Source organism: Gymnoscopelus braueri (assembly GCF_963280865.1).
Source record: "Gymnoscopelus braueri genome assembly, chromosome: 14".
NCBI classification, from domain to species: domain Eukaryota; kingdom Metazoa; phylum Chordata; class Actinopteri; order Myctophiformes; family Myctophidae; genus Gymnoscopelus; species Gymnoscopelus braueri.
Genome location: NC_137619.1, coordinates 35607714 through 35630388, shown reverse-complemented (window position 1 = coordinate 35630388; position 22675 = coordinate 35607714). Strand labels below are relative to the sequence as shown.

General features: G+C 39.2%; 3 protein-coding genes across 5 annotated transcripts; 1 reads left to right on the top strand and 2 right to left on the bottom strand.

Moving 5' to 3' along the window:
- Nucleotides 1–1803: 1803 nt before the first annotated feature.
- On the bottom strand, nt 1804–13724 carry LOC308100718 (serine/threonine-protein kinase ICK-like). Of its 2 annotated transcripts, XM_080449787.1 has the most exons (14): nt 13493–13724; nt 11829–12092; nt 11425–11479; nt 9991–10112; nt 9821–9900; nt 9531–9663; nt 9214–9385; nt 7992–8159; nt 6811–7197; nt 5534–5739; nt 4744–4886; nt 3759–3875; nt 3163–3270; nt 1804–2665 (listed from the first exon to the last, which is right to left on the bottom strand). In XM_080449787.1, exons 2-14 carry the CDS (start codon nt 11927–11929, stop codon nt 2511–2513), a joined length of 1947 nt encoding a protein of 648 aa, XP_080305913.1. In that variant the 5' UTR covers nt 11930–12092; nt 13493–13724; the 3' UTR covers nt 1804–2510. The 2 variants fall into 2 exon arrangements, with proteins under 2 accessions (XP_080305913.1, XP_080305914.1); XM_080449788.1 differs by lacking the exon at nt 3759–3875.
- Nucleotides 13725–16291: 2567 nt separating this feature from the next.
- On the top strand, nt 16292–20242 carry LOC308100776 (glutathione S-transferase 3-like). Its single transcript, XM_080449882.1, has 7 exons — nt 16292–16468; nt 16584–16686; nt 16788–16839; nt 17147–17279; nt 17377–17518; nt 17824–17949; nt 19804–20242. Exons 2-7 carry the CDS (start codon nt 16600–16602, stop codon nt 19936–19938), a joined length of 675 nt encoding a protein of 224 aa, XP_080306008.1. The 5' UTR covers nt 16292–16468; nt 16584–16599; the 3' UTR covers nt 19939–20242.
- tmem14a (transmembrane protein 14A) lies at nt 20158–22347 on the bottom strand. 2 transcript variants are annotated; one of them, XM_080449883.1, is made up of 5 exons: nt 22271–22347; nt 21482–21564; nt 21179–21280; nt 20959–21046; nt 20158–20820 (listed from the first exon to the last, which is right to left on the bottom strand). In XM_080449883.1, exons 2-5 carry the CDS (start codon nt 21555–21557, stop codon nt 20778–20780), a joined length of 309 nt encoding a protein of 102 aa, XP_080306009.1. In that variant the 5' UTR covers nt 21558–21564; nt 22271–22347; the 3' UTR covers nt 20158–20777. The 2 variants fall into 2 exon arrangements, with proteins under 2 accessions (XP_080306009.1, XP_080306010.1); XM_080449884.1 differs by having other exon boundaries at nt 22291–22338.
- Between the last annotated feature and the right edge of the window lie 328 nt (nt 22348–22675).

Sequence of the window (22675 nt, the reverse complement as noted above, 5' to 3'; positions counted from 1 at the left end):
ACGTAACCTCAGTAAAACGGTGCAAAAACGTAACCTTATTCCTAAACTCAGCCTCAGTAAAAGTATGCCTAACCCTAAACGTATTGCTAACCTTATGCTCAGTAAAACAAACTAGAATACAAGAACCACTGGTCCGCGAAGAAAATGGGGGTGAGCGTGTTTTGGGGCGAGTTTTCCGGTTACCCCTCACAAACCATACCTCAATGGTTCTCAACAGTGTTCTAAAAAGTACTAGAGTAGAGGTAAAAGTACTACAAATTGGAAATAATACAGAAAAGTAAAAATACCTCAAAATTGTACTTAAAGTAATACTAGGTAACGTTTTCAACAAAACTAAAGTTAAATTGTATATCTTTTGCGAGTGGCAAAAGTTTCACAACACCCACTCCGTGAATTTCACCCCCGGAAGCCTTTTATTTATATATTTTCTATTGAACGTGTACGGGGGGGACTTTCCCGGGAAAATGACGTTCCTGGCCAACGTCATGACGTCGTGGCCGACGTCCTCAGGAACTACCGCAACGGTTTCCTGTTTGGCCAGGAACTACCGCGCTATTAACAAAAAGGAACCTCACGCTGATTTTAAGATAATGTAGGATTGGAAGATCGAAAAAGAACAGAAAAAGAAAGCACAGCTCATGGTAACTAATGCTCCACTGGCTAAGAGAAACGATCAAGCCCCCAGAACCCAGTGGTTTCACTGAAGCCAATTGAACATGCTGGCCATTCATGGTAGTGCAGGCGCGTGAAGGCCTGGGGCTTCAACACATGAACGAGGAAACGGTTTCGACCAATGGGCTCGACTCACGAGCATGCGCACGAGCTTGCGCACGGGGCGGCGCGCTTCTGTGACGCAAAACGCGTCACTGTGACGCAAAACGCGTCACAGAAGTGACGCGTTTGGAGCCCCAAATAGGCCTCGCCCACCAAATTTCCAACCCGGAAGAAGGGTTCAAACAGGCCCATGCGCTGGGTGAGCAACTCAATGCAAGTGGATGGGAGGAGAATTCGGGTGCCCTCTCTATTATTTTTAACTCTATGGAAACGATCCGTAGATAGTATAAAACAATTAAAAGATCGCTTTTTGAAACGCTTCCGGCTTCCGGTGAAAACGAATGGAATTCTGGGTAATCGAGGACTAGGGAAATTGTATGCAGTGACGGTAGTGACCAGCAGAGGTTGCTAAAAATCGTTATTTGTGATTCTGCATTGTACAACTTTAAGTAAATGTACTAAGTTACTTTACACCGCTGCACATGCCATACCTCAATGGTTCTCAAACTTTTAAATGTCAGGGTCAGGGTCTCCCCTTAACTCTGACAGTATACAAATGGAACCAAATGGGCAGAGTCCCCCAGAGTCACTTTGAGAACCACTGCCATACCTCACATACAACTGTTGTCAGGTACCTGATATATGGTAGGCTATGGTTACTGGTTTGTGTGAGTCAAGCAAGTCGCTAGCTCTGGTCAAGGTCAGGACTGGTGTGCCTTGGGATTTTGTGACGAATACACACATTTTTTTTTTGTATTGTCCCCATTAAGTGTGCGTGTGCGTGTGTGTGTGTGATATAGATATACACATGTGCAATAAAACAGTATATGGATATATAGATAAATGTGTAGGTATATATCTTATCTACTATCCGATAGATAAGAAAGATACATACATACAAACTACTGCATCTTGTAAAATATCTAAACATAAATACTACTGTATGCATCTTGAAAAGTGGATTCATATGGATTATGAGTCAAATAAACAGTAAAGTAGGCCTATAAATAACCACATTTTGAAACCGGACACAGTATCAAAGGAAATATTTAATAACACTTGATAACTGGCAGTTAAACAGGCTCACAAGCCCAGGTAATAGACCAAGTTAACAGAGTTTGTATGCTGAGACCAGCAAAATTTGCATTGCATTTTCTTTCCTTGGATTAAAACACAGACTTGAATAAGTGGAAAAAACACAAAATTGGAAAACATTTTGCACAAAATAATAATAATAATACCTGGATTTGCAAGGTTAATGACATGAAACACAAACAAGGAATATAAAAATCACTGAGGCAAAATAATTCTTTGGCAAGAAAACAAAAAACACGGTAAGGTGTGTATAAATCTGTAATGTGCATAATGCATACTGAACTGTTGAAATGGACTTGGAATACAAAACACATGGCAGTGGTATACCTCATGAGGGCAATAGGTACATCATAGAGAAATACAAAACAAAACACTGAGCAAAGAATTGTAATCCACTGATTAATGAGTTGAAACTTCTTCTTGTTGGTTTCATTTAGGCGTAACATATACACTTACAAATATTACATCACACAAGTACGTATATAATAATCGATATAATGAAACGAACCTTTTTATTGCTGTATAAGATGTATGTACACGTTTCGATTATAAAACACCTAGGCCTACTCTTTGGAGAGGAAAGAGTGTTGAGGAACACAGCCGTCTCATCCAGGGCATAGATCAAAGCCCCAGAGAGGCTGCTAGCGGTGTCCATATTTGGCAGACCAGTCTGTCCGTCCATGGACACTCTGGCCAGTGGGTCGAGGCAGCAGAGCAGGGGTACTCTTGTTGCCTGATGGCATGTAGGCGGAGGCACTCATCTGACCGCTTCTGCTAGATCTCCAGGTTGCATAATCTAAGACAGAATGCAAGTAAAACGATTAACCACTTTCAACCTGGCATCCCCTATATTGGGCATGTCATTATAGGAGAAAATTGTGAAAATGTATGATATTTTCATTATTCGTCGTAACTGTTTCCTAGGCTGTGTGTTTTCCACTTCCTGTCGATTTGATCCAATGAAATCCAATGAAATTGGTCAGATGACCAATGATATCCAATGAAATCGACAGGAAGTGGAACACACAGCCTAGGAAACAGGTGAATAGGGCTTAGTAAGCCTAATTTATGAGCTATCTAAAAGCCTGAATTGCAACATGATCCTTTTGTCAAGGAGCACCCTTGTGCGGTGGAGTACACACAGCGATGAATACAGTATGTACAGTATCAAAAAAAGAAGAAAAAGCAATTGGGAATAATTGTTGTAAGTAAGTTCATATAGTTTCTAAAATGCTGAACTATATGAATATCACTTGACAGTTAACAAATGAACATGACTAGATGTGTCCTCACTTGATGCTGGTGACTCGGCCATAGATCCAATTTGCCCGCGGTGACCCCCAGAGCCAACCTCTTTTCTGTAAAAGGATGGCGCGTAGCCGCTTGGTAGAGTATTTGTACCTGCAGTTAAGCAAACAAACATGCATTTAATGTGACACCATGATGACTTAAGACCTGAGGCAGATTCTAAAAATGTCTTCTAAACAGTTTTCTATTTGAGAATCAGTGGTTCTCAAACTTTTTCATGTCAAGGACCCCCAAAATTGTGTATGTATGTATGTATTTGGCCGCCGACGCCATCTCTAAATATTTGTTCCGGGGACCACTAAAAGCAAAGATTTGAGTGCGCTGTGAGCTTATAGATCGGGTTTTTGAGCAATTTTTGCACGACACTACTGTATATACTGTAATAAAAGAGGGCTTAAGTGGATAATCAGACTAATCAATTTAGTCCACTATAAAAAAAATCAACTAGAATCTTTCGTGTAGATCCGTAAAAATTATAATAATAATACTGTGCTTCTTGATTATACACTTAATTGAAAAAGTAATCGATAGAATAGTAGCTAAGAATAAGATAATCAATAGTTTCAGCCCTAGTAGTTTACCATGAGTGCCTCTGATTGGCAGAGTCCCTCCAAATGGAATATAGCTGTCACTCCACAGGTGGCTTCCACCAAAGTCTTTACTGGCGTTTGTTGACATATTCTTTTTTGTACTTATTCCTGAAGGAAAAGACAAGCATATATCAGCAAATATCAGATAAGGTCTATATAAAAAACAACAACCGTAAACTGTGTTTTCTCCACAAGGTTACTCGGTTTTGCAGTACCTGACAGGGAAGTATTGGAATTTGGCAAAAGTACCGCCCTAGGAAGTTACGTTGAGGCTTTACACATCGGTTTACAGTCCCCGTGCATGAAACCTGTGTTGTGATAGGTCCAAAAATACAGTTTCCGGGGGAACTACATACGGAAGTCACGCCCTATAGACACGCTCTGCATTAGTTCGCTACCAGGCTTTCTCCTGATAAAAGGCTGGGTTATATAGCCTTAACAACATTAACACTGGCATCATCCCAGTTTTGGGCAGGTCATTATAGTCTTTTTTTCTTTCAATTTTTTTTCTTCTAAAATAGCAGATCTAAAAAAGAGTAAGGCACCTACAAACCGACAGATTCGTAAGGGAAAACCAAAGGAACGTGGATGAAAAACTCCCATACACTGTCTTCAAATGCAGAGACTTTAACAGGGAAACAACTCCTCATTTGTTAGACCTTCCTCAAGTTGGCCTGAGGAAGGCCTAACAACCAAAACGTTGACAGTGTGTAGGAGTTTAGTTACATGAAAATAGCAGACCTACAACACATTGTGATGCCATGTGTGCTATTTACGAATATCCTAAGTATAAAATAGGGGTACATTGGATTGCCAAATGGTTACATGAATAGTATTACCCCTTAACAGTTGAACCAATACGTTTCGTATCAAGGACTAAACTTCTACATATTGGGTTCTTGACTGACTTAAAACTTGAAATGAATTTATCCAAAGCAACAATATGGAAACGGATGGAAAATTTCAAATATATTACCAGGTAAATATCTTGACTGCTTCAAGTAATGCTGTTTAGCAGAGGCTGTCCTTGATGGCTCCAGGTATGTTGTAGACTTATTCAAATTTAAAGGTGCCTCTTCCTTGCCGTTAGGTCGACTGAAATCCAGAACATTTCCGTATCTGAAAAAGTGGGTTTTAACATTATTGTTCTTACAGGCCTGTTATATTGCTTTCTGTAAATTATTGGATTAATCCATGACATGACGGCATGGCCCCAACTACTTGAAAACATCTTGGATACATTTTGTATACCATTATCACTTTTATACCATTGTATCATCTAATATAACCAGACAGAAAATCATAACAAACCACCAAAAACAAGATAACTACAAATTAATTTGGACATGCAGTATATCTTGTAAAGGCAAGGAAAGGTTATATGTATAGCACATTTCAACAAGGAAATTCAAAGTGCTTTACACAAAACATCATACATGTTTTAATTTCTCACGAAAATAGACAATAGAACATTCACCAAATATAACTGATCTACAAGATCACAACGCACGTTCTGAGCTTGTAGATCGGCTATTTATTTGGAAGATTTGTTGTACAGGGGAAAAACGAGGGGGCCAAAGTATAGACCGCAGGGGAACCCCGGCCAACAAAGAATGTAAGGTTTAAGTGGTTAAGACACAGTCAGAACATTAAGATAAAATAAGATTAAGTTAAAATAAAACAGAATAAAAGAAGAAAATAGAGAATTGTAAAAACAAAACAAAGAAACTGAAAGAATTGTAAAGCCAAAGACAGCAGTCTTTCACCTGCTCAGTGAATCTTCTCCCTGTCTTGACTTCTCTGAGGAAAAAGGAGATTTGCTGAGAATACTCAATGATGTCAGCTCAGTGTCTTCATAATCATCCCACTCTTCACCCTTAACGGGTCCTGTACCATGGCCCCAGCGGCGACGGCCTGCCTTAGGTTTCATCTGATAGCTCAGGAGGTTCGCATTCTCAGACTCCTGTCTCAGCTGTAAAAAGAAAGGGACAGCCAACTGTAATTTTTGTTTAAACATTTTATTTAGTACATTTTGCAGTAGTTTACCCCACAAGCTGAATACTGGGGTTTATTAAGAATTGGCTTTAGAAAATACAAAACAAAACCATGTAAAATGAAAAGTGTTAATTAAAAGCTTTATGGCATGTAATTTGTGTGGCATTTCCATTTCCATTATTTCAGGAAACACCTCGTAATCTTAGTCTGAGCCTGCCCGCAACTACCAAAGCAGCTAACCTCTCCATAGACATGATATCCAACCGCCCCACAAAAACCTCACATTCAACCTAATGACAGGAGAGTCTGTTTTTAATCAATTGAAATATTGACTAAGTCATTAAGTGCACTCTTGTTGCAAGGCCACAAACATAAATCTGAATTCTTCTATTTTCAAGGAAAGCTGATGGGGTTTTGAGGTTGGTATATGACATAACATATTCAAGTTTAATGGATATGATGTGGATACCAAACATTTGGGTGCTGGGAAAGATTTCAGATGCCTTTAAATGAATCTTGTTGACATATCAATCACAGATGTCTGTTGGACATGAGACTAATATTAGGCTACAGTGATTCTGACCGCAGTAACGGCCGTGCACAGCGTTTGGATTTCTCTCGTTTCATGTTTCAGTGAGCAGAGAGATTTTGTTTCCCCCCCGTCTCCTGACATCATTATATCACATTATTAATGCTGCTCCCGTAGATTTTATTAAGCTTGAGTGCTTTCACTTCCTGCAGAGGATGCTACTGTAGGAAATCATTCTGTGCCTCTTCAGCTCTCCGCCAATTAGATAGTGAATGTCAATGCACCTCACGCCGGGCACACCTACTAGTTCTTAAAGGTGATCGCACCCTGATTGGTTTTATTAATGCAAAGGCCAAAGCACACCCATGACTAATTCAGAGCCTTATAGTGCCCTCATTTGCTGTCCAGTAGATGGCACCATTGCGCTGGACACATCCCCACTCCGCAAATTAATACCAACTTCCTCCGTCAAAATAGGGACCTCAGGATGATGTTACTGTGCATACTGTTCTTGTTTACCTTGCTCTGGAGGCCCTTGTCGACAATATAAGGAAGATGACTGTGTGTTGTGGCCTCAGTGTCCTCTTGCTTCAGGGTGTGCTTGGGTTGCTGTTGTTCTCGCACCAGATCCGCGTGCCGCTGGTACCCTGGGGCCTGGACAGCTGCTTGTACCGTTGATGGTTGGATCTGCTGAAGGGGCCTGGAAGGGGAGCAGTGTTGGTTGGGGGGTGGAGGCTGAGCAGGAGGTACTGGCTTGAGAAGCAGGTGCTGCTGCTGAGGCAGCGCCTGCTGCGACTGCGGTGGTGCCTGCAAGGGTGCGAGACCCGGCTGAGGCCGGCCCTGTTCCAGGATCTGCTGGGGAGTGCCTAATGCCTGACCCACATAGAAGTAAGAGTACCTAAGGGCCTGCGGATGGAAAATGAGTAGGAATACCGTCAGATTACACATATTCAAGTCTTGTAATATGTCATATTAGTGACGCCATAGACTGGCCTCGACAGACAGACGGGTGCAACGGGTAGTCTGATCATGGGTATTGCATAACCCGGTGGGGCATGCATTTTTTCCAACTTGCATCGTTCACGAGTAGGCTGATGCCCAACAGGCACCGGTCTAGTTTAGTAAAATAAGACGTTTAAATAATACAGTAATGGGATAAAACAGTAGTGCAACATCAACTTAAAAGGTAGGGTAGGCGATATCTTTTGGATTAACTTCTAATAAAGTTCTATTATAAGGTTAAAGCTCTATATTCTGATAGTAATCATTGCTATACGTTTGTGTTCAGTAACATGGGGGTCTCCCCGTCTCTCCGCTTTTTAATACAAAATGTGAAAATACATTTTCACGTTTATCAGCTTCAAGTTTATATCACTTACCCTACCTACAAGTTAAAAACTAAACATTCACAATAAAAATAATTGTTTACTGTAAATGAGCTATCATCATGTGATAAAATACGTGATATCAGCTGGTGCATATACTTTCGTATCGCCGATGCCTGATCCAGTATTTTAGACAGTTTTGGAAGCATTTACAATACTGGTATCGGAACAACTCTTAAATGGACAAGTAAGTAGACTGCAAAGAAAACAATTAAGGCTATAATTAGGATACCGGGTAAGCATCAAACCTAGCTTCTGTCTAAACTGGTCTGAACAAGTAACCAACAACTGTACATAATTATATCTGTACATTACCTGCCCAGAGGCTGGTCTCTTCTTGGGATCCCATTGGAGCAGGTCTCTCATCAGGTGGATGGCTTCAGTACTGGCATTTGGAATGAGTGTCCTCAGGTTAGTGGGTACACACTGAGGCCAACGGAAATTCATGGCACTTGCCAACTGGTAGCCATCAGACCAGTCGTTCTAAACAGAGAGAGACACAGGTCGTCAACGAACACCTCTTCTCACAGGAATTTTTCAAGATTATATTTTTCTTTTAATTAGCAGAAGTACATTTTATTTCCGACAGTATATTGGAGAGTCAATAATATAGAAACGTTTGTGCTCTCTACTAGAGGGGCAGGTGCGAATGGCCAGCATAATAGTCCAACGTAATCAGAAAAAGTGTGCAGGATTTGTCTGATTACATCAATAAGGGGAGATTAACATGAAAGATCAGAGAGAAAATTAGGAAATAAAAATGGTCATGAAATGACTCTAAATTCCAATGCTGCAAGAGGACTTTTTTCCTAGGGTAGGGTAAGTGATTTACTTTGGTTAAAATAAGTGATAAATAGCTCTATATTCTGATAGTACTCATTGCTATAGTGTGTTTGTTCAGTATAAAAGGAGTCTCCCATGTCTCTCCAGCTCTTTATTAAACCGAAAATGCATTTTCAGTGCTCTCTCCTGATTGGCTTAAAATGTGTCACCTACTGTACCTGAAAATGTATTATATTCTGTTTACTAAAGAGCTGGAGAGACCCCTGTGTGACTGAACAAACGCTCTGTAGCAATGATTACTATCAGAATATAGTACTTTAACCTTTTTAACAAAAACAAAAAAAATACCAAAAAGAAAATCACTTACCCTACCTTTAAGCAAGGTATGAATAATCGATATATTACACCTGTATAAGTCGTACTGTGCTTAGCTGTGTTTACAAGAAGGGCTAAGAAACCCTTTTAAATAATGCAAAAAGAAAAAATAATTCTTTGTAGAAAATCAATAGTAGTCATGTGAATTAAAGGCGTTTCCATCTCCCATTTAGTGCAGTAAATGGGAGGTGGAGTACATCGGAGGTGTTATGCTTACTTGAGTTTTTAAGAATTTGTGGGCGTTTTTCCGCCCAATTTTGCCATTTCCATGCATTGCATTTTCGAATATACTTCAAAATGTGCATACAAATATGTTGACGGAAACACAGCAATTGATTTTCTTTCATTTTAGACATACACAACCAATAAGAGATCATACCTTCTTTGGCGTTCCCAAGACTTGGCATATTTTAAATATGGTGTCGACCTCACTGGACCCTGGGAAGAGAGGTCTGAGAGTGTACAGTTCTGCCATGATGCAGCCGACAGCCCATTGGTCTATGGGGGAGCTGTAGGAGATGGATCTCAGCAGCACCTCTGGAGCTCGGTACCTGTCCAGTGAAGAGAAGCTCTTCTTATGAATTTTGTGATCTGGCTACAGCTACTATAGTATGGCACTGAACCATTGGGCTATAGTATGGTACCTGTTGAACAAAGTTATGTTCTGCTACAAGTTGTTCAAGTTGAAAAACTCACCATCTAGTTGAGACATAATCTGTGTACGGCGGCCGAGATCTTATCTCACGGGCTAGACCAAAGTCTGCTATCTTCACCAGCTCTGGTCCCATGCACAGAAGATTCTCAGGTTTCATATCCCTATGAAAAAACCCTAGGGGAAGTATACTGGATGATCAAGAGGGCATGTACAGTAGATTGAATAAAATAAATGTAAATAGAATTTCATGTGAATCACAATTGAAAGCATTTCAAAAGAATGCTTTGCATCTCTAAAGCAGTGCCCTTTATTATTAAGCTGTAAAGCATACCATGCTTATGAATGAATGCCATCCCCTGCAGTATCTGAAACATAATATTTCTCACAGCAGATTCAGGAAACAACCGAGTCCTGAAACAAAGAAAACAAGTGCGTCAATAATAGAACATGATTTTACAGTTCTATCAAATATATTTGAACACAGAATAACAAACAACATACCTGTCTTTCATTAGTTGATAGAGGTTTTCCTTCATGTATTCAAATATGAAGTATAAGTGGTCGTTTTCTCTAATGACCTCCTTTAGTTTGACCACATTGGCATGGTTGAGTTTCTTTAAGGACTGAAATAATAAAGAAACAAATTATATACCAACATGTGTATGGCCCAAAGGGAAACAGTAGGTCTACTCATGCCAGACGATATACTGCAGCACATTCAAATAGCATGTCCCAACTATTACAAAATAAAAATTGTTGCTGTCAAAAAGGCAAATAAGACAGGTTTTAAGAGCAAATGTATTCTAGGGGTAAGTGCAGCAAAAGTAGGTGTTTGATAATTAAAATTGTGATAAATCTGTTTATAATCAGTTCGTAAGCAGGATGGAGAAATATACCCATGCACAGGAATGATCTAAGTTTAACCATGCTATATTTTCAGTAAGGGAAAAGCCAAAATGGGATTTAATATTTCTCTTGAAGTAACATGCTGCACTCATAATCTTAGGGACTCTTATGCCTAATTTATGCTCTGTCGTACAACAGTGTCACGACTCGCGCGCCGAGAATAGCAGCTCTACAACTTGCCAATGCGCTGCGGATGCGATGCATTGTGAGTCTCTAGATGGGCTATTTTTGGCACGTGACACCGTCGTAGGACGAAGTATAAATCGTGTTTTAGGGACTAGTGATTTCTAGGGACCAGCATGTTCTAGCCATATTCTTCTCACTTAAATTCCAGCTCTAGGAAAGGGACATCGAGGTCAGGGACAAAAGCTAGAGGTCAAACCAAAGGGCACAAGAATCACCTTCTATTCTTAGAGCTGGTTTGTGATTCTGAGCTGTGAGAAGAATTTAGACAACAGCATTCTCAATAGGTGTTATAAATAATGATAGTAAGCTAGTAACATTTGCACAAAAACAAGCACAAAATTGCAATTGTTAAAAACAATATTGTCATCAAAATGTACAATAGTTCCAACATAACTGCCATTGACTTGAGAAGGGGGGGGTAGAAAAGCGGAAGAGAGAAGTCAAAGGTTATGACATTGTTAGGCGAGAGCACAGTGTCATTTGTAATTGTTGAAAAGCAACTTGACATTAAAAACGTTACCTTCCACTGGAGGATGAGCAAGTACAGTAAAGGTGCAACAGGAACCACTGCATACTTCTAATTAACCTACTGATTAACCATTAGTAACTGTAAAGAGGCGTAAAGGATGATGTGTTGGCCAGTGACCTCAGGAGTGGAGGTCAGGCTAGTCGAAATACAATACTTAAGCCTGATTCTTTTTTTAAAGAAAATTATAAATAGCAGAAATAGCTGTTCTACAAGCTACTGTAACAACTCTTAGCAAAAACATTGTGACGCTTTGTGAGCTTATAGATCAGCTATTTTTGGAAAATGTTCACCGAAAGAAAGAAGAAAAAACTTACTTTGACCTCACGAAGGTTCATGCATTCTTCCCAGGAGTAAAACTTCCTCTTCATTCTAGAATGAAATAAAGGCTACTGGTCAGTGGTCACTGATAATAACGAACAAACAAACAGTTAAAGATGGCCTTCTTTCAGGGGAGATGTCTTGATGAAAAACACTCATGTTGTCCAACTACTTTCAGAACTCATTAGCAGCAGACATGCCAATATTTATTTAGCATTCGAAAGTACTCGAAGTAATCAACTGCAGCAAATTCTTGTTAATCTTAACTCCTCACTAGTGAACGATATTTGGATTTTAATGGAAAGCGTATATGTATGTTAATTTTATGAGTGTCTTGTAAGCTGGGCATCTTGTGGTGCAGGACACTATAATAAAAAGTTCTATCTATCTATATACTCACTTCTTTATAGCAACCAGTTCCCCTGATTCCAGACTGCGACCAAGGATGACGGAGCCATAGGTTCCATCCCCAAGTTGTCTGATAGATGTGTATCTATTCATGGTTCCCTGCCTTCCACAACATTGTCTGGGGGCAGATACTAAATGGGTGCAAAAGAGATGTGTTTCCAGGCAGCTGCTGAGTGTAACCAGATTTTCCTGTGACAACAGCAGTGGACTACGGGCAAAGTTGGAGCACACATGTTGTCATGGGCTGGCCTCCTAGCTGAAAGGTTAGGAAGATGAGGAACAAGAGCAAGATAATCAGTTAATCAATTAAAATTTTCAATTCAAAGGAGCGTTATTGGCATGAGAAAACATACGTTTACATTGCCAAAGCAAGTGTCAAAAAAATAATAAAAACAGTTGGGGAAAGTATATACAGTTGGAGGGGGTACAGTACATCATTGTGTTAAACAGAGCTATGTCGTCGTTATATACATGTTATATATACAGGGTATAAAGCTTTTTGAAACAAATAACAAATCTTTTGCAGCCACTTTTGGGACAATTAGCAATTGTCAATTAACAATTTAGTATACAAAAAAGCCTCAGATTTAAGGTAGCTCTGTGTATAGAGGTCTACTCGGTACAGATAGTGCAGGAAACTCAATGGTTAGTAGTCCTGTTCTTTTAATCATGCACCAACAATTATACATTGTGACTGTGAGCCACGGGACACTTACAGTTTAGGTACACACTACAGTATTGACTACACCGCTACTACAACATTACTATGTTATAAACGTAACATTAGACATTAACGTTATCTAGTGCATCACTGCTTGGCGTTCATGTAAAATAAAAACGACCCAACACAAGCTTGGTTGCTTGTAATGCATGTCAAGCCATGTACATGTTAGCGTGTCTGCAGGATATAACAGAACAAAACCGTTGGCTCTACTACAGTAGGTTAATGGTACACACACGCCGATTACTTTACAATGAAGCCAAGTCCGAACTAAAAGAGCTAAAACGCGATTATAATGGATCTGTACATTAGGTATTAACCTCATTCGGGATTATTTCCTGTCGCAGTGAACAGCTGTTTAGTGCAGTGGTGGAAGAAGTACTCACATTTTTTTTACTTGAGTAAAAGTATCAATACTGTGAATGTAGATAGTAGACAGTTACAACTATGGCTGTAATTGGAATACATGAAATATGTATGTAAAGATCAAAGACATTCTAGGGCTGGCTCTTTATGTGTTTGTCTACTCATTTTGTATGTAGCCTACATGGTAAAAAACATGTCCACAAGCCAGCATGGCGATCAACCCTGGGTTAGTGTGTTTTGTAATAATAATAATCAAAAGCTACAAAGTAACTAGTAACTACAAGATTTCAAATAATTGTAGTGGAGTAAAAAAAAATTGCCTCTGAGATGTAGTGGAGTAGAAGTAAAAGTACTGATAATTGGAGAAGTAATAAATACGTCGACATTGTACAGTACTTGAGTACATGTACTTAGTTACTTTACACTGCTGGTTCTGTAGCGTTATGCAGATGGTGGGCCTTACAGCCGAGAGAGACATGATGACCGTTATTAACGTTAGCCAGAGACCATCGGATTAAAGCGAGAGTTAATGATGAACATAATACAACCGTAAAATGAACAACACTCACCCGCCTGGGTGCGCCCATAGCCTAGCATTCATCATGTTTCAGTCAACAACAGGCCAGCACGTTTCAGTGAGATGTCCGATTGATGCGATCACCGCACGCAGTCTTCACAATTAACTGTGTATGTATGAATAAATGAATTCTAGGTCCTTTTACATCATAATAATGTCGCGTTGCAGCCTCCTCCTCCTGCACAGCATCACAACAAACAAATCACAGCCGCTCCGCCTGAGTGGCAGAGACACAGGGAATAACGAGAGGAAGAGACAATCCGCTAGATGGCGCTAATGGAAGGCATATGGATCATGATAATAGATCAGTGGTTCTCAACCTTTTTTTCAGGCCGCGGCCCCCCAAAATCATCATATTTGAACTGGGGACCCCCCACCCTGATAAGCCCTAGGAATGTAGGAGTTGAGGCATTCATTTTTTTTTTTCACTCAGTTCCACAGATAAATGCTGTGAAAATAGCAGATCAAAAATAGCAGACCTATACAAACTCACAACGCCAGGAGTTGTGAGCTTGTAGATTGGCTATTTTCACAATCTTTCTTATATTATTTTACAATTTGGCCAATGTTTCACTAGTTTATAGTTTGTTGATTACTTTTGATGCAGTAATGGTCGTTTTCTTTTATTTCTTTGGTATTAAAAAGGTCTGAAATGTCCTTTTAACAGTTTAAAATGTATGTAATTGCAGAGTAATAAGGGCCATTCATTTGGAGAAAGATTCTCAAGGATCATCATAATACACAGTGACATCCAAAATGTTTGGCACTTCAATTGGTATTACACTTGTCCACAGAACATACTACAGGTGTTTGGGGGAATAGTACAATTAGGCGGTAGGCCTACATTTAAAACATTTTTCAAGATACATAACATGCCTACAGTATTTAAATCAATATATTTTACAAGATGCAGTCAGTAGTTGAACAGTAAATTCAGATACTAGTACTACTAGGCCTACTAATAAAATATAAATTGCTATCACAATGTTCATCCATCATGGAATCAAGGCCTTCTATGCCTTGGGCCCCTGCGCACACGTGTGTGCTCACAATGCCTCATGCAAAGCATTGTGAGCTTGTAGATCTGCTATTCAAAATATTTGTATACATTTTATACATTTGAAAACTTGTGAGACGGGCCATTCTGCACAAGTCTGTCTTAAAGTATATTTTGATGCCAATTATTTTTATTTTTTTTGTACTTTTACGCAAGTACATTTTGAATTCCAGACGTAATGGAGTATTTCTACATTGCAGTATTTATTGATACTTTTACTTATGTAAAAGATGTGAGTACTTTTTCCACCACTGGTTCTATAATCAACTTTAACAGTAACTTAGTTTAACAGCCAGCCAGTTTGTCCCAGTAATGCATTGGTAAGATACAAATTCTCACCAGATGGCCAACCCCCCCCCCCCCCCCCCCCCGCTCACACACATACGTGTGCGCGCGCGCTCACACGCATAAATATAAGCTGCTAGTATTTACATTACATTTATGTAATGCAGTTCCAAATAAAAAAAAACTAAGGCAGACTGCCACGTGCAGTGCCTCATTTGGATGTGTTTGAAGTCTTGGAGCTTGACTTCCCTACGTTTCTCCTACAAATGGGCCTTGAGCTTGTTTGGAGGTTCTAGCAGGGGAGTGCAGCTACTGGTATACCAACGATGCGCGCCGGGGAGCACGTCCTCTGTCACCGAGCGCGGAGCTTCGGGAGGGGACACATATGGAGCGGTGAGGGAGGAAGGGGACACCCGCCTAGCCAGCCAGATCAGCCGAATCAACCCTAGCGATCAATGGGGTGACAGATGTCGCAGCCAGATCGCCCTCACATCCAAACAGAACTGTGTCGGCAGCAGTTATTTATACTTGTCTATTTTCTAACCATTCACGGGCACGGTTTTATTGACCATTTCAAAAGTCCATACACTGACAGCTGAATGTATGCGTTGTCCATTTCCTTGTTTACAATGTTAGATTTAGCTTTATAGCAATATTTTTGTTTAACCATAACTTAGTTTAACAGCAGTATGTCCCATAATGCTTTGTTAAAAAAATGTAAATCAGTCTTTTTTGGTTGGTTTACCGCTACATGGCCGAGACCAATCGGCCATGGACCAAAGACCATGTGATCCTGCATGCAGACTGGGGATCTATTCACTTTACAGGTTGCTGATCCGGTCTGGGCCTGGAGAGGATACGGAAACGGCACGTGCGTGAATGTGCGTGTGTGCAAATGCCCAGATCCAGTAGGCGGGCACTAGACAGGATCTGAGCAGTGAGCACTAGCCTAAACAGAACCCGGGCTTTCCACGGGTACTGCTGAAAGCAGTGTTGCCATGTCTGCTTATTATAAGCGACTTTGGGCTTGTTTCTAAAGTGTGCTTATTTGGGCTTGTTTCGTAATGTTGTTTAAACCAGTGGTTCTCTAATAAAAGCCTGGCGATCGAGGCTAGTGCTTCTCAAACATTTTCATGTCAAGGACCCCCAAATTAATATGTATTTGTCTGCGGGCTGAAAATATTTTGTGCCAGGGACCCGTTGAGCATACTAGATTTGTGTTAAATATTCCACATTTGAAAAGATTTTGAAAATGGCAAATCTATAAGCGTACAACGCGTCACAGTGCGACGCGTTGTACGCTTATAATGCTATTTTCAAATAGCAAATGTTTGAAGTGCTCATGTGGCCTACATTGGTTCTTTTAGGCTTGTTTTCATAGGCCTAGTTGCTTGTTTCTCTCTCAAAATCTGGCAACACTGCTGGTTACACTAGGTTAATAATGCAGATGAGTGAGGCTGGGAACGATCGAGGCTAAGGAATGTGTTATGTGATCGAGTGACGGTGGTGTTCTTTCTGTATTGGCCAAGATCTTGCACCTCCCTGCCCCTCCCCTTGGACATTGCCCAAATTGATTGTTCGTTTGCGGTGCATTTTCCCATTTCTTTTTCCACGACTCACCTTAAGGTCAGTTAAACTACAGCTAGAAGGATTCTTAATGAGTGTTCTTAAGTATAGAATAGTAATAACATCGTAATTGATTTAGGACACATGATCAGCACCTTGTTTACCTTTTCTACAGGTTTCCATTCCCAACAATGGCAGAAAAAGTAGTGCTGTATTATTTCAATGGGAGAGGGAAGATGGAGTCCATTCGTTGGCTTTTAACAGTTGCTGAAGTTGAGGTAACACACATCCACATGAAGCATTTCTCTTCAGGTTACGAATGTTTCTAGATTTGGCGATTGTCAATGTGATTTACCTGTTGTCCATTTCATGTCTACAGTTTGACGAAGTGCATTTGACAACTCGTGAACAGTATCTCAAACTTATGGGCGGTAAGTTCGTATACAATTAGATATTATGTCAAGCACTTATGCTACTAAATGTAGGCCTACTATATATTACTTATTACACTGCATGTGCACTCGATTCCTCATCTAATAATGGTAAATGTAACATTTACTGTATGTACTTGGTTCCACAATGAATGTGTTATACTAATTAGATCAATACAGATTAGATACTCATTCTATCTTATTGTTGAACTTTATGTATCCAACTGTATGCACCCTTATCTTGGAGTGTGACTGAATTTCCTGGATGAATAAAGTGCATTCTTATTTGATCTTATCTTACTCTTAGATGGAGATCTCATGTTTCAGCAGGTCCCCATGGTGGAAATTGATGGCCTGAAGCTTGTTCAGACAAGGGCCATACTGAATTACATTGCAGGAAAATACAAATTGGATGGGAAAGACGTCAAAGAACGTGCAATGTATGGCTCATTTCATGTATTATTTTCGTATTGTAATGTTCTTCAGCTCAGTCACAAAATGTGTGTTTGTATTAATTATATTAACATGTTCCTTCAGGATCAACATGTACTCAGAAGGATTAAGGGACCTCATGGAAATGATTATGATTCTGCCCTTCACACCACCTGCAGATGTTAAAACTAAGTTGGAGACCATTCAATCTAAAGCAACAGAACGCTACCTTCCTGTGTTTGAAAAGGTATAATTTAAAACATTTACATCTCTAAACTAGCATTAAAACATATCTGACTATTACAGCAGCAAATTGCTTTACTTCAGTTAATCACATGACATGTAGCATTTCTTTTGTGCCATTTTTGAATTAAAATAAGCAAACATTTATTTGTTATCGTTTTTTATCATAATATTTTTGTCCAAAGGGAGACTAGGGTTAATATGGTTAATACTTACAGCACACAATTCAGATGCAAAGATTCATATTAGCTGTCCCTGGAATTATATTACATCTACATAACTACATGATTCTGTGTCACATTTCTTTAGGCACTCTCTGGCCCCATATACCTGGTGGGAGGTCAATTAAGCTGTGCAGATGTAGAGCTGCTTGAATGCACTCTGATGCTGGAGGAGAAGTTTCCTGCAATTCTCGCTCAGTTCTCCAACATCAAGGTAGGCTCAACCTTTGCAAAGTTCCAAGTGTTGACATGTAAATGTGGGTTATTTAAGGGACAAACATGCAGTGATGGAAGAAGTACTCACATGTTTTACTTAAGTGAAAGTATCAATACTGCAATGTAGATATACTCTGTTACAAGTAGAAGTCCTGTCAGGAATGAGTAACTGGTAGGGCCCAAAGGAGACCAGCTAGGCAGGAATGTTCAACTCTGAGGTTCGTTTTTAACAACCGAAGTTTCCAAAAGCAGGTACAGAGAACAGGTGGGTGTAGGCATCAAGCACTTACATAAATAAACTCATGTGACATCGATCTATGGACTATCAATCAGCCCAAGGAAACACAGGGCTTAAATAGACACAGGGAAAACATGACACAGGTGGACTCAACTGACAATCAACACTGGGATAGGCTGGGGGATTAAGAGGAAACAGGTGGAAACACTGACAATTCACAAGACCGGGTAGACAAGGCAGGTAACCAGAACTACAGGGGCAGACAGTAGTACTCATTGTGCAGAATGTCCCATTTCACAAGTTCAAAATGCATTAAAAAATCTTTTGATGCAACTCATTGTGAGCTTGTAGATCTACTATTTTCAAATGGCCGAAATATATATAGGGCTGAAGTGGTTAGTGTGTAGTAGTAGATTTCTGTGGGTCTTCGGTTCCAGAGAAATGATCAAAGATGTGAGACCGTAGATATTGCTCAAGGGTGGCTTTATTTATGTTTTGCAGAGGTTAAGTCTTACAGGGCATAAGTGTAGCATGCGTGGTACAGATGGTCTGTCGTCAACCCTTCGACATTGGGTTTTATACTGTACTTATTAGTCCTCCTCTCCGTTATCTCTCCATTACAGTCATTACTCATGTCGTTTCTTAACCAATAGATTCTGTCATGTCATGGTCATCTGTCATAATCTTGGACTGATGACGTGGTGTACGTGACATTCACTGGCCACTACCTATTTTTCCTGGCATCATACCTGATTTTCCACTGGTTACAATCCTCTTAATGTTGGTTTTGCTTGCTATGTCTTCTCAAAACTTTGGTAGGCATGCCACTTGGTTTATTCTCATCCTTAATTGAGGATGTGTAATTATCTAATTATACTTCTGGCTCCACTCTTTAACGTTTGCTCCAAGAGCTAGAGTCATTTGTTTATTTCCTGACTGGGTGCCGTTGTAGATTTATGTAAGATTGGAGGACATCTTACTGTACATAAACATCTCGTGACATTCACTCATGATCTTTATACTGAAATACATATTCTGTATAGCCTACTGGAATACATTCACTGTGCTAGATTACATTTCCCTTTGATTATTCTCTCTGTCCCTCTGTTCCTTGAATTGATGCCACAATATTTGTTTTGTAATAATAATCAAAATCTAAGTAACTAGTAACTACAGTTTTCATATAATTGTAGTGGAGTAAAGTACAATATTTTCCTCTGAGATGTAGTGGGGTAGAAGTAAAAGTATTGTAAAATTGTAAATACTTAATAAATTAAAAATACCTCAAAATTGTACTTAAGTACAGTACTTGAGTACATGTACTTAGTTACTTTACACCACTGCAAACATGTAATATTTTACATTTTACGGATTAAAAAGCAAAGGCATACATCTAGCTTAGGAAATATTGGTAGCAATGAAATCAACATCACTACATACATGATACCAAGCTTCTCCTTCTTTAATTTGTACACTATGCACTTCTTTTTACCACTGCCACATACGGTCTGAAATGTTCACACAGTGAGAAAGTTTAAATGTTCTGTTTATAAAGATAACTACCAGTGTAAATGTCCTGGTCTGTCCTTTAAGATTTGATGAATTTCCTTGCAGGCTTTCCAGGGTAGGATGACCTTAAAACCAGCCATCGGTCGATTCCTGCAGCCAGGCAGCAAGAGGAAGCCTCAGCCAGATGAAGTTTATGTAAAGACTGTTTTGGGAGTGTTCGATGTTAAATCAATCCGCTAACGGATGAGAATCAGCTATGCTTGTAAATGATTCCATTTATTCTGCTGTGCCTTGAATCTATACATTATGACATTGTAACGTGTAGAACATATGGACCAATTATATTTCCTTTGCATTCCTCAATGTTTTATTGCCTACATTGTAATGTAATCTGCACACTCCTTTCAAGATAAAGAGCAGTTTAGAGTTGTGTACCCCGAAGACAACAATCATGTAGAATGTATTATGAATCACATGAGTTTATTTACCTTTGCACACATTGACTTTTTACAATGGCATTAAAGTTTTAAGCATCTCGACTAAATTCTTCTGTAATTTTGAAATGTTGGTGCATGGATGATCATAAAATAGGTCCTACTGCATATTACAGTATGGTCAAGACAAACACCATGTCCTATCTCACCATACACGCTTTAGTGCATGCATCTAATTCAGTGCATCCTGTAGTTCTGTAGTAATACAACATATATAAACACATGATTTAAGGTTATGAGCTTAACGTTCAAGTTCACACCTGTCAAAAAATGTAAACAATTTAGTTAGATTTAAAAAGCAATAGTACTGCACAAAAGCAACAGCTGCACTTGCAGAACATTTAAGCACTTTCAACCTGTTGTCTCTATTTTGGCTTATGTTATACGCCAACATTTTCAAAACCTTTCAAAAATACAAAAAATAGCAGATTTGCAAGCTCACAATGCATCACAATGCGACATGTGAGCTAGCGATAAAAATGGCTTGCATACAGCAGCTGGAATGCCTCTGTTTGTTATGTGGTTGTTGGTATCCTTTGTAGTGGCATAGCCCCATGTTTTGGTCAATAGTAATTTCTTTTCCATTCAGGTTATCAGCAAGAGAAGCAGTCGTAAAACCATCAGCAAACTGTAAGATAGACAGTTATACAATGATCAGAACTATCTTCAATGTAAAATATCAAACAATACAATGTAATTTCATGACACATAAATTATACATTTAATCAATAATAATCTGTTATATTTGTCAGACTTTTTACTTTACCTTAGTCCTGCCATAATGCCAGCAGGCATTAATTTTCCTGATTTCTTGAATCTCATTCCCATTACCACCGTGAGTATTCCTGAGGCAACTGAAAGAAGGAAGAAGTATTCTCATGGTGATGTGACTGTCCTTCAGTTTACATGAATACAATTATTGGCATTCCACATCTGAAAAGATCAGGATATTAATCTGGGCTCAGACAGTTATACAGTATACTCACGTAAAGAGACCTTGATGTCATTTGTGTCATAAGAGATGTTGTAGGCACCATATGCAGATACAACACCAAAAAATAATCCAGCTATCAATGACATCACACTACCTAAAAAATAAATGCAAAAAGAGAAATAATACATATTAATGTCAGCTTCATTATGTGGTTATGTATGACTGCATCATGGACTCTATTTTCAGCTAAAGCTTTCCCCAGAATCCCCAAAATAACAGAAAATACAAGTATTGAGACCTGAGGGACTCCAGTTACCCATATAGGGTTTAAGTGATTAAAGTGTTAACTTTCAACCTTTTCTCTTGTATCCCATATATCCTCCCAGTGCTATGGCACCAGCATAGCTGAATCCAAGCCAGTCAATTGCCATCGCTGAGCTGTAGAATAAGAGTGAAGTTGGCCAGGTGTTTTCATGCATAATTGATTTAATAGTACTAGGCTACTTACATTAAATCAACATACAACATACAACATACAGCAAATCAGAAAATATGGGAGGACCATTACAGAGACTAATCTGGAGATAAAGGCATGGTTAATCTAGATCAAAGTCTTGTTCAGATATGATACTTTGACCCTACATCTTTTTTTTCTTTCTTTCTTTGATTCTAACTCTATTATCTGTTCTATTCTTGTAATTGTAATGTTGTGTCCATGTATTGCTTGACAGCATTTCTAAAAGGAATGTACTATTTTAGCTAAATACTAGATATACAATGAAATGTGACGCAAAGTTTTTACAAGCCATGTTATTCTGTAAATGATCGTGGTGGAACGACCTATAGAAATATGATGAAACATAAGTCTGAAACCCAAACTAAATCTACAGTAGGCTACTAGACATCTATAGTTTTTCTAATTAGTGTGAAACAAAATGGATCAATTGATTGTGGTTTTTAACATGTTGGGGTGCAAGTAGGCTATTTGTATCAGGCTGTTACATCGTAATAACTTCTCCTTTTGCCCCAAATACATCATATACTGTAGGCTAATGATGGCAACACTGCAACATACATATCCATAAATAAGCATTTACTTCACTAATTGTGATGTATTTTTCGTTCAGCTATTAAGAGGACATACCTTAACTCTTGTTTACGTACAAATTAACACGAGTAGTCTGTGACCTGCAGCACTGGACCTGGATGCGATTCCTCTCAGTGTTGCCAGGTTTTGTGAGAGAAATAAGCAACCAGGTATAGGAAAACAAGCCCAAAAGAAATTATTAGGCCACATGAGCACTTTAAACCTATGTGCTTCGGTTGCATCATTTGAAAATAGCCAATCTACAAGCTTACAACGCGTCGCGATGCGACGCCTGCTATTTCTGACAACTCTTGCAATAAAATGTGGAATATTTGGAATGTTTTTTGAAACATTCTAACAACACAAATGCTCCCCGGCACAAAACATTTTCATGAAAATATTTGCGAACCAGTGGTTTAAATAATAAAATAAATAAATTGGAAGCAAGCCTAAACAAGTCCA